This window comes from Haliaeetus albicilla, chromosome 20 (assembly GCF_947461875.1).
Source record: "Haliaeetus albicilla chromosome 20, bHalAlb1.1, whole genome shotgun sequence".
Lineage (NCBI taxonomy): Eukaryota > Metazoa > Chordata > Aves > Accipitriformes > Accipitridae > Haliaeetus > Haliaeetus albicilla.
In genome coordinates, this window is record NC_091502.1 from 19,320,249 (window position 1) to 19,332,698 (window position 12,450).

At 39.8% G+C, this 12,450-nt stretch overlaps 1 protein-coding gene across 3 annotated transcripts in view; it reads left to right on the top strand.

The window, feature by feature from the left end:
• The window catches only part of GRM5 (glutamate metabotropic receptor 5), a 273,244-nt gene that overhangs the window by 217,270 nt on the left and 43,524 nt on the right, over positions 1-12,450 (top strand). For all 3 annotated transcript variants that reach the window (XM_069808429.1, XM_069808430.1, XM_069808431.1), the window contains exon 5: positions 7,289-7,535. In XM_069808429.1, the coding sequence (XP_069664530.1) occupies positions 7,289-7,535 (247 nt within the window). The remainder of the gene's footprint in view (positions 1-7,288; positions 7,536-12,450) is intronic.

Here is a 12,450-nt window from a genome sequence, read left to right on the forward strand (position 1 = left end):
TTTTAGGACACTGAATTTGGTTCCTCAGTCATTCTCAAATTTAACGTTTCAGTGTTAATCATCACATAAAGTGTAACAGTGCTAGTATGGGCTTTCAGTGGCAAAGAGTGAAAGTTAGAATTGGTCAAAACATTTGGCAAGTGGATTGCACTGGAAGATATTTGCTTGTCAAATTTGAAAAATGTTCCATAGCAGCACATTGATTCAGTGACATACACTTTGAAAGAAAAGCATTGAAATGAGTAATTTCTTGTTTTCTCATTTTAATAACACTGAAGTGTTTTGCTTCAAGTTTATAATTTGCTTTTACATTGTTTCAGTGTTATGCTATGTTTTTTGCCTCAGCATCAAAATGACATTTTCCAGTGTTGCCAAATCTCTTTTTTTTTGCCACAGAATTTCCTTTTCAGAAAAAAGAAAACCCAATCTTGAGGTTTTGTATTCATTTTGAATGGAAAAGGACATTTCAACTATATGAAATTTCCCACAGAGCAGAAAATACCTCTGTTCTTCAGTCCAAGAGCCTGTAAGAAATTAAATTAGGAAAATAAAGAAATAAACTATTACGTTTGATTTTTAGCAGAAGAATACACCTGGACCCTTACAAATAACAGAGAACTCAAAGTTACTTTTTCTTTCACATTGCTTTAACAGAAAGCTCTGATGACAGATTTTTGGAAAAGGTTCCAAAAGAAGTCTTTTTCTGTATCTTTAAAGAATGATAACCTAACTAGGTATGAACACTATGTTTTATCTTGGTTCATATGTACAACCTTTCCTCTATTTTATAAGACTCTACTCATTTCTTCACTGAAAAGACATGCGTGTGTCTGGGGTGACTGACCTGGTGGCGTGCCATCCAGGACACGCAGATCCCGGGAAGGTTACTGATGTGTTCCCAGGAGCACAACTGTGACAGCATGGATCTGTGACAGACCTAAGAAGTCACACACCATATTCTGCAGCAGTCAGGCACTACCATGTCTTTGTTGCAAAGAAAGATGAGCCTGTTGTCCTAATTTTTTTTTTTTTTTGAGATATTCACTAAAGCAAAGGAAAAAAAAGGGGAAAAAAACCCATGTTTGCTGGTGGGCTTGAACTTCAAGTAATGCTAGCAGAAAGTGAATGTGGGATATATTTACTAGCAAAACTAGAACCCATTTCTGTCAGCCTCTTGTCTCCCAAAACAAAAATTAGCACAAAGAATTGATGAAGTTTTTAGTGACATATGTGTGGAAACTGTATAGAAACTAATTTGTGAATTAGTCATAGGGAAACCTTATGAGATAGTTGGAGACTGTAGGTTATATTTCTGGTTTCTTCTGTGATGTCCCTTAGTGTTTTGTCATAAACAACCTTTCAATCACTGAGAAATTTTAAAGTAATAATAAAAAAATGAAACACTTCCAATTTCCCTTTATTTCAATGTTAAACTCATTGCATAGCAAACAAACGGCTCTGCACTTTGAAAAAAATAATCTGCCATATTCTGTCTCATATTTCGTCCTCTTGTTTCTCCTCAAAGAAAGAAATAAGAGGGGGGATGCCTGGAATGTAAAGTATTTTCACTCTTCCTTTTACCCTTTGTCCATTCTTTAAAATTCAAAGTATTCTTAGCTTTGGAAAAGTTAGAAAGCAGAAAAAGCATATTGAACCATGGTAATTTTGCACTCTCTAACGTCCCTGCTTGATGAGGCTTTGTAACGTCACCAGCTGGCAAACAGAAAAAAAATTGTATTTCATCTTCCTTGAGGGTAAAAAGTAGGGGGAAAAAAAAAGAGGAATGACAGGTTTTACATCAAAAACCCATAAACCGATGTATTTTATTGAAGAATGTTTTCTGTTTCTTTGCATGCTAAGTGCTGGAAACAACAGTGAAATTTCAGAACTTCCTGCAAGATTTGGTTGGGGTTTTCTGTATTGGGGGTAGGGCCCTGGAAGGGTTACTGAATTATCCCTACCAGCAGCTGCCCGGCCGCCCGCCCGGCGCCGTGCCCGCGAGGTGGAGCCCCAGCCCGGCGCAGCGCGGGCAGCCCGGGCCCAGAGGGAACCGGCCAGCGGCAGCAGCCGGGGGCTGGGGGAGAAATGCGGGAGCACGGGAACTGCTCAGCACAGCCCGTGCTGAGAACCGCCTCACGTTGCCCACCGGGACTACGAGCGCCCTTAAGTGCTTTCCTGGGTCCGTGCCCATAAGTACACTAATTGTTTTTAAATAGATGCAAGAAATGAGCAGTTGCCAGTTGGAATCCTTGCTTGGTGAAAGAACTTGTTTCTTTTCCATCATCTACGTACCTGCGATTTGGAGAAGTGACAGCAGAAGAGAACAAATTTGGACGAGGAGTTTAGCGCTGGGCAGTCTCTGCACGGTTAATCACGGGTTCAAGGCTGGTTTCAAAGCCATCCCTGCCCAGCTCCCCATATAAACTCCCAGGTTCATGCTAACAGTCTGTCTCAGCTCGGACTGCATAGCTGTGGGGTGCACATATCCGAGCTTGCCTTCACGTGGCCCCAAAACTTGCTTCCTGAGGTGTTGCTGAGCAGCGCTCTGTGATCGCCCTGCACAGCCCACCTTTATCCTCTGCTGTGGTACTGCTGGAGTGTCCTAAACGGGGTCACTCCCAGCAGTGTGGGCAGAAAAGGTACAGGTTCCGGTGCTCTGAGTTTACACCATTCTCAGACTGTTCTTCACCTTTGGCATACTCACAATACAGATGAATCCAGACATGGAAAATATACATTTAAGCAGGAAAAAGCTTGGGTATTAAGCACCTACTCCAGTGGCAGCAAATTCCTAAGCTGTTATTTAATGCATTTAAACACAGTGCAAAGGCTCACCTGAATCCTCTACATATAGATTCCTAAATGATCTATAGAATAAATATTTACATACTTTTATATTTCCCATGAAATCCAGGATAATTTTACTTTCATTTCAGAGATAGCACAATAACACCTAAAAACTCCAGCCAGTAACAAGCCCATTGCACTAAGCAGAGGAAAAAAAGGAAGATAACGAGAAGTAGTCCTCTTGCTGAGGAGCATTTAGACTAAAGAAAGATGGCAGATTAAAAGTAGTAGAAAGGAAATATTATTAGATCGGAAACTGAAGGATGGATATGTTACGTGATTTGCCACAGAAGGGACAGGATTTGTCTATGTAATATTTTGTAAACAGAAATGGCTATGTGACTTCAAATCTGGGACTGCCTCATGATCTCACACCTTGGAAAACAATAGGATAAGCCCTTATTTATTTACCAAAATTACTTGGACAAGAAAGATAAGGGAATAAACAGAAAAGAATTAAGGGATCTGCGCACATGCTCTAACCACTGAGACACCCTCGTTTCTCAGAGAATCCCACAATGTTTGATCATTTATGATTGCAAGTACTGTCCCACTTTCCTCATTAGGAATGATTTGATTCACCCTGCATTATTCCATTGCCTTGTACATCTTAATTGCAGGAGGCAGAATTTTTATTTCTGCAGTAATTATCATGATAGAGTGTTATTACTTATTGGTTCTGAGGTACTGCAGTACAGATTACATTCTATAAACATTTGGACATAATCACCAAATTCAGCACAGATTTATAAATAGGTTGATACTATTCCAAACAATGTTCGTAGGAAAATGAGCTACATCCTGAAAAAATTGTTCAGTCCTATCACAGAGAAGGTACTAAGCCTATCAAAATTGCAATAAGAATTGACTGGAGACCTACAAAATGCAGCTTTGTACCCAGCCCACGCACACTGTCACCTCTGTACCTCCAACTCCTGCTTTCTGCAGCATCCTGGGAGTGACGCTGAGTCTGACTGCAAACTCTGTGGGCCAAGAAGGATTCACAGCTTGAGGAAGGCTTATTCTAAACTGGCTGTAGCCTGGTCCTAACGTTTGAACACCCATTTGCAGCTGTGGTGCATTAGGTGCTTTCCTAGGACACTTTATCTGTGTTCTCCTGGGGCACTTTATGTTTCAGTGTCTTTCAAAAGAAATTTGATACATTGCTCCGAAACTGTGACAGCCAGTCCAAACCAAAGCACAATGAGCAGTAACAATTTGGAGATTGGCTTTGAAAGCCCACACCTAAACTGGACTAAAACATTCATGTGAACATGTCCTGCTTATCCCCACATGCAAAAATTAAATGGCATCATGCCAGCTTTTCCCAGTCCACACGAAAGCAAGACATTTCTATTTAATTCTTCTCAAATCTTTCTCATATGGGACTGTACAAGATGGAGAAAAACAGATCTTTTATAGGTATGGGGTTTTTTACTATAATAGAAAAGAGTTCTACTGTGGATATTATAAACAAGCATATGGGTTACGGTCTGTGGATATTTATTCTCTGCCCAGTAATTCTGTAGGAACTCCTCAACTTCTATTAGATTTTTTCATTATTCTTCATTAAGAATTTAATCTGTAAAGCCAATTCCACTGAACATTACTGGTGTCGTCATCATTAAATTCATCTATGCCACCTCTCCATCTCATGATGACCTTGTGTCAGGAAAGGTTCTTGACTGAAGACAGCACTCATGGGTGAATTTAAGAACATGTGTTTGAGTTCCAGCAAGAACAATAGGCACTAGCACTTAAGTGAACAATGTGTTTAAGGTTACCCAGACCACACTTGTTGCAGGGATAGATTTAAAATATTTTTACTTTTGTTTTTCTGAGAGACTACCTTTTAGCTTGTGTATTCAGCCTTCCTTTAAAACCACTCATAGGATCACTGAGGTAAATAGGGTTACTTATATGCTTCAAGCTTGACATGCCTAAGTACTTTGTGAAATGGGCTGAAAATGACTTTCAGACTTAACCATTTTTTTTAACACTGGCGGTTTTTAAGACCATATTATGGTATATGAAAGAGCAAAAATTTTCTTTTGTCTCAGATTTTGAGAAGTTCCCCTTAACTACAGTCTTGAGGTACTGTGAACCGACAGACGTGGCAGGTTGTATTTGCCCCTATATAGCAAAGTGAGGCAGTTAACATCTCAGGGAAATGTTTTCTCCAGCTGCAGGAAGTATATTAAAATTCTCACAACAGCTAATTCCCTCACAACTCTGTTGACAATTGCCAGCAGCTTCTATGAAGAGCTAAGCAGCCTCATTACAAATCATCAGGTGAACTGAATGAGGTTCAATGTTTAAAGAAAGTCAGAATAATAATTCTATAAAACAGAAGCACAAAGCACAGTGGAGAGTGTTCCTGTAAGAATTAAGTTATTACATTTTTAAGCAATCATATGCAATAAAACAGCTGAAATATTGTTTCGTAATAAATACTATTGCTGAGGCAAAACTGATTTATTCTAATGGTTACTAATATTAACTTCATGGTTTGCAAGCTGTTAATTTTGAGGATGATTAATTGGTTAAACCAAGTTTTGTGTGTTGCAATGTAATACACTTGTTCAATTTTCCACTTAATTTCAATTAATATGGGTTTTACATGTAGTCCACTGTTGCAGTTTTATGCCTATTATTTTTAATTAGGAAAAAGTAATACCTTGGTAGAACAGAACAAATGAGCAACACTGTGTGTTGTTTCCCAGGTTTTTTTTCTGTTACAGATATTTCAAGCTCATATCACTTAACTATCCAAAATGTTAATCACTGCTCATGAGGTTGAATGGAACTGGGAGTGCCAGCTCCCACAGAAGCAGAAGGGAAAAAGGGATCTCTCAGTCCCCTCATTCACTTAACTGACCTCTACACAATGATTTTCAGTTCAAATTATGTATCTTTACTGCCTTTCCTAATGTTTTCAGTACTCCAAAATGGTTTAGTGATTAGAACTGTGTGGTGATGTTCTTGTTCACCGCTGAAAAGGTGAGCTTGTAGATGCACCTATTTTATGATGGGATCAGTCACCAGCTGGAGATTCTTACTCACCTCCACAAAAGGTGCCTAGACATCAGACTGGATGCTTGTCTCCTGGATGGATCTTGTTAGACTACATGAGTGCCACCCTCAGAGTCACATAGTAGTCTTCATTTCTTCCAGGAAAAAAATTGTCTGCACATCAGTCTTTTTGTGGCATAAATTACTTCTCACATTGGGCTGCCCCTGCAGCTCAGAGGGGCAGGCGTAAGCTCCATCCCTGCTGCTTGCCAATGCCTCACAGAGTGGACAGAGGGTTATCTGCATTCCCTTTGCTCCTGGCTGCCCACACACAGGACTCCCTAACTCCTAGGGATTGCTGCTTGACTGATAAAAGGAGAGCAAATGTTCTAGTAGAGCTCTTTATCCTCCCTCCAGAGCCAAATCTTTCTAGGTGTCTGACAAATTCCCAGCACCACTGATGCAGTTGTTTTATCTCCAACTCTTCTCATTTCCCCAGTATTAAAGATCTGGTGGCTGGAGTGTAGCTGGCAGCTTTGCTGATGACATATGAGGCAGAAAACCTCCAGCCTACTCTTCCTTAGCTGGACTGGTGCTGCCAACAGAGCGAATCTGTGTCATTAATAACACTGGGTTATAAAAAAAAAAGGCCTTCAGGGTGCTGCTGAATGAATTTTTATTGTGCATTTCACAGAAGCTTAAATAGAAAATAGAAATCCAGACATTGTGTTTTAAAAGCCAGACAAAGTAAGCTTAACCGATTCTGGCTAAACAGAGTCATTGCCTAACCCACATCATCAAACCTTTCACATTTTAATGCATTCATTTGCATTGCATCATTATCTTCACAAATAGAGAGGAGCAAGAGACATAGAGATAGGAGAGTTATTAGTGCAGGAACTTTTGGTACAGTAAAGCAGTTGTGCCTAGGTCGGTCTGTTTGCACAGGATTGGTACCCATGTCTCTGAAACAAAAGTGTTGTCTACAAGATCACTACAGAATAGACCCCATGCTAGCATTTACACCTCAGCTAAAGATTTCAGAGGATTTGGAGAGATTTCTGCAGGCAGGGAGAAGTTCTGAGATTCCCCAAAACATTATATTATAAAGTTCATCATGCATGCTTTAAAAAAAACACATGGAAGAGAAATAGTCAAAAAATAACATATGTGAGGTGTGGAGCTGCACAGAGAAAGGCCTTAGCTGGATAGTAAGTATTTACGAGGAACCTCTTCTTTCATTCCTTTCTTTTTTTTTTTTTTAACATGGTCAATGTGTGTACCAATACGAGCATCTGCTATGAGCTGTTTAAGACACTTAAAAAGACTTTTTCCACGATTAATACCCAACCCACCAATAGATGTCTGAAGAGCTGACGGTATTTCAGGCCCATGCACTAACCACCCGCTTTGCGATGCTCCCCGGCAGGCCAGATGACTCTGAGAACACAGCACGTGCAGGACTCCAAGATGGGCTTTGTAATCAACGCGATATACTCGATGGCGTACGGCCTCCACAACATGCAGATGTCGCTGTGCCCAGGCTACGTGGGCCTCTGTGACGCCATGAAGCCCATAGATGGTCGGAAGCTCCTGGAATCCCTCATGAAGACTAACTTTACTGGGGTCTCTGGGGACATGATCTTGTTTGATGAGAACGGTGACTCACCAGGAAGGTAATGTTGACATTTGTCAAACTGTTTAATACCAGATGTGTTAACTGTACGCAGTAGATGCACGCAGACTTGACATCAGAGCTAAGATCTCGTACTTTTATTTTCACATTTCCTGACCTCCTGTGCTTATTTTTGCAAAATAACTCTTCTTTTTCTAATGTGCATTTTTTAGGATGTTTAAGGTTAAAGATATGAACTTTCAGGCATACAATCTTCCTGCAAGAATTTGAGTTTTCATCTATACTATTTAAAGTTATTACTTCTCACTACAAACCATCAGACCTTCAATTTTATGTTCATAGACCATGGCAGCCACCACAGCATTGCTCTCTCTCTGGGTATTTAAATATATGTGTTTGACTGAGAGATAAGCAATCATAGCAGACATAGTTCTTTTATTAAGAAAGGTAAAATAACATCATAAGTATTGTATTGATTTGTCTGGGAGTTTTTTTCCACCAGAATTATTAAAAATCTGCCTCCATATCTTCCAAATAAAACCTTTCCACTTTCATAACAGAATAAGCTGTTGTCACACTGTGCTGCTATAAGCCAATTTGAATTTAAACAAAGCTTTTTTTTGGCATAACTTACATACATGTATATACAGACATCTATGAAATATAAGACAAGTTTTTCTTTTGCTATGGCATAAATGCAGTATCCATATAAATGAACACTAAAGAGAGTAATGAGGATTTTTTTCTGGGTTTCTGCCTGCTGAACTCTCAGAAGATGAACAGCAAGTGTGGTAGCATTCAAAGTATATTTTTTCCCTATATTTCAGTGTGTAGATTCCTGCCTCATTCACTGCTTTTCCTCCAGTTTGATTGAAGCAGCCCTTTCTGTCTGCATTATTGGGAAGTTTTTAAACATCTTTGTGATGGCACCATATAAACAGATGACTGGAGGGAAAATTGTTCATCCTGTACACTCATTTAAATTTTGTCTTCTCCCACTAATGTGAACTGAAAGGAAAGCATTAATTTCTGAGTAGAGATGGGTAGGAAAAGGTAAATCCATCAGCCAGAATATTTTGACATTTCCAAAAATTTCTGCAATTTCAGAACTGATTTTTTTTTTTTTTTATTTGAAAACCTGTAAAGTCAGCATTCTCTGCAAAAGAGAGCAGGACAGCCACCTACAAAGCCATCTGTTTGTGTCTCTGAAGACACAAATTTTCACTCTTCAGACTCAGACTCTAAGGAAGTGTGCTGTGAGCTGGTAGGAGAACTCAGAAACAAACTGGCAGAAACCCAGGAAAATTTCAGATGGAAATTTATTTTCAGCACTGTTTTGGTGAGCAAGGCTGTTTTCCACTAAACATTTCTATTTTTACAAATAGCTGAATTCTGAAGAAAAGTGCTCAGTCTGGATTTTTCTGACCAAATTCTTTTTAAAAGACTTGTCCCAGACTTGTTTTAACGGATTCCTGTTTGCTTTTAATGGTGCTCAGATGCAGTGGACTGCATCCTACATTATTCCTATCTGTTTCACTCATTTTTTGCAGGAAGACTGCCATGAATAAATGATATGTGGCCTGCCATGAATAAATGATATATGGCATGACAACACCAATGACAATATCTGAGCGTTGCAAAGAGACCTTTAGCTTTACCTTTTCCTCATGCTGGCATCCTTAACAACAATGATTTAATTCCGTTTGTGGCAAGGAATTTAACTGAATGTCTTGGGTCTTTTTAAATTCAATTCTAAGAAAGACGATGAAGGCATTATATCATATGCAGTCATTTGCTCAGTCACAGGAGGACATTAGTGTTTCACTGAAGAGCATGGGAACACCACAATGATTGTGCACCTCAGGGTAATACAACTTTAAGAAAGTCCAGCCTCACCAGATTTGTGTGTGATACAGTAGTCCACTCAAACTAACAGACTGTGTGTGGTGATAAAATGGTCCCAGAGTTTGTTTACTTCTGAAACATAGTTCTTTGTTCCCTCTTCTACAATAATCATATCATTAAATCCAGTATATGTGCTTAAAGTAGACAACATTGAGTCAAAATTTACTTTTTCATCGTTAAGAAGGCTTTATAGGAAGCTCCATCTCTAATGCCCAGGTTTTGAGTAGTTTATAGTCTTTTGAGCACTGTCAAACAGTATTTGCAACAGCTGGGAGATGGTACAGCCACACTGGAACAACTCATCTCCCCTGTTCACTTGCGTTGATAGCTGCATCTTCACTTTGTAAAACAGAAATTTAAATCCTCACAGCTGTACTGTGGTGGTGATGTTAAGCAGGAAATCAGAACATAAAAAGCCTTTCTGACCTAGATAGCTCAGGATTTTGATGTATAGCAGAAGGGTTTTGATATTATACAACAGCTGATTAATCCCACAAGATGCTTTGAATCCTGGCCCTACTCCAAAGTCCTTTATGTGTATGTTGAGCTTTAAGCAGATAGACAGTCTAGTGGAGGGCTTGTTTTAGGTGAGACAGAAGACATGAAAAAAACAAATTAGTATGGAAGGAACAGCCATGATTTCTCAGGAAGACAACAACTATCCGTAAATACCATCAAAACTCCAAAGAAGAAATTGAGAAGGCAAGAAAAGGCAAGAAAAACAAGATGCTGTGCTACCAATAGAATATGGATTCTCAGCAACTTCACGGCAATTCTGTTTTGAAACAAGTGTTTTGCACTGTGATTAGGGCACTGCTGGAAATATGCTATTGCACCATCTGGTCTCCCCTTTCCTAAAGTGACAAACTGTCCCTGCGGTATCTCAAGGAAGCTCCAGGGAACCAGTGACTCATGAACCACCCCTATAGCAATGGACTTACTGAGTCTGGCCATTACTATCAGTCCACCAATGCTGTTCTCCACAGAGAAGACGGTCACAACATATTGAGACAATAGTTTATTTAGTTTGTTAGGTTTCTTTCCAATATTCCGCTTGGGATTTATGCATGGAACTACTATTGGAGGGGTAATTGGTTTAGGTCCTGTGGCCTGTTAACCATTGGCAGTACTTTCGTTCATCTGCCCATGAAACACTGAATTGACAGCTTTAACAAAGCAGTACTCAGAGGAGTCTTACAATGTCCTGACAATCCCAAATAGACTCCACAGTGGCTTCTGGCCTAACTTTTTGGTTAGTGTGTTTAGTCCTTGAACAGACTGTTACTATGCCTGGGAACCTTAGAAAAAAAAACTTGGTTTATTACTATGCATAAAAGTCTGTTTATTTGGGTTTGTGTGTGTGTTATCTGGATTCAATTAATTTGTGTCAGTCTGGCATTCACCTCTCCAACTTTGATGAGGTCATTCTCAAAGCTGTGGACATTTCCGTCTTTATACAGGATGGAAAGTGAAATATTCCAAAATCCAGGAATATCATAATTTTTTCTTCCTAGCTGTGTCATTGCTCATTTCTTCTTCTTTGGGAAAAACTCAAGAATCATGTGATATGGGTAATATCATATTGACCATTTAGTCAGGTTCCACTTTCATTTTCTTTCAGAGGTTCCTTGCAGTTCTGATCCTGACCTGTGTGTGATTTTGGCATTGAATCCCTGCCATAGCTTCGGGACACGGTGACAGTTAAACTTTGTTTCCTGATGCAAAGCATCCTGAGATCCATAGATGGAGACTATTATAGGTTTACTGTAATTTTTTTTATGTCAGCGTGGGAAAAATATTGATGTTAGATATAGTATGGCTACTGCTTGTCAATCTTAAAAGTGTTTCCTCAAAACTTTAGAGAGATACTTGGGTATCTTAGTTAAGAGATTGTTTGATTTAATGAGCTGGTTCTTTTCCTTATCTGTACATTGGACTTCACAAATTACAATCTGACAATATCACTCTTAATCCAACCCTGTCCATATGCTTTGCCTTGGGGACTGATTTTGTGCCTGCTGCCAGGAAAAATTTGTCTCCTCGTTTATGAGCGAAGCAGGTTTTCTAGACCTATGATTCTGTTAATCTTCTCAAGTCTGTATCATTTGCTTATTTTCCATCCGTGAATTTCATGTTACTTAGTCAGATTACTGCAAAATCCACTTAGGAGGAGGTAAAGAAAAGCACGACATCATCAGTTCAGGAGCTGCCCAACTTTCCAAGCATGCCTTACAGAAAGGTGGCCTGGTGTTCGGCATGCCAGTAGGACGCTAGTGACTCCTACACTGCTGCTCCGCAAACTTTCTGTAAGTCTCTGTGGGAGCTAAAAAGAAAGGAGGAGGAAGAGGAACATGAACCTGAAAACTCTGATCAGCTCTAGCTCTGCTCTTAACACTTCTGTTCCCAGATAAAGAGGTGATCTGACCCAAAAGCAGCCTAGGACTGAGGCATGAATACTCCTCTTCCATACCATACTGTACAAGGAATTAGATGTGTTCTAATCATTGAGGAATTATATAAAAATGGAGGGTGTTGTATGAGTGGGAGAGAATACCATTTGTTGCTGCAATGCTGTAGAAGAAAAAAAAAAAAACAACTAGGCAAGTGTCAACTTCATTCTTCAAATGCCTGGACTACAAGGTGCCTCTTGATAAGAAGATCTCCCTGAGGCCTCCAGCAAGTCCCACAGTCCTGGAGTCTGTGCCTGAAGAATGATGCCTGATTCCTCTCTGGGTGCCACACCAAATTGCATCTTGCAGTCTCACAGCACAGGGAGTTTCTTTTGATCCCACAGGCCTAGGTTGCTTCTACCTCGCTTGAGGAGCTTAGCTGTCTTCAGGCTTCCTCTCTCAGCAGGGGATAAAGCACCTGCAAACAGTGAGGAGCACTTAGCATTGGGAATTGCCATTAGAGGTTTAGATTTCTCTGCATCTGCTATAGAGGGAGCCTAGGACAGCTAGGGTTCCCTATGCAGTTAGCTTCGGTGCTGAAAGTTACCCAGGATGAACCCTGTCTGGCTCATTTCATTGTTTTCCTTAAGTAAATACAGT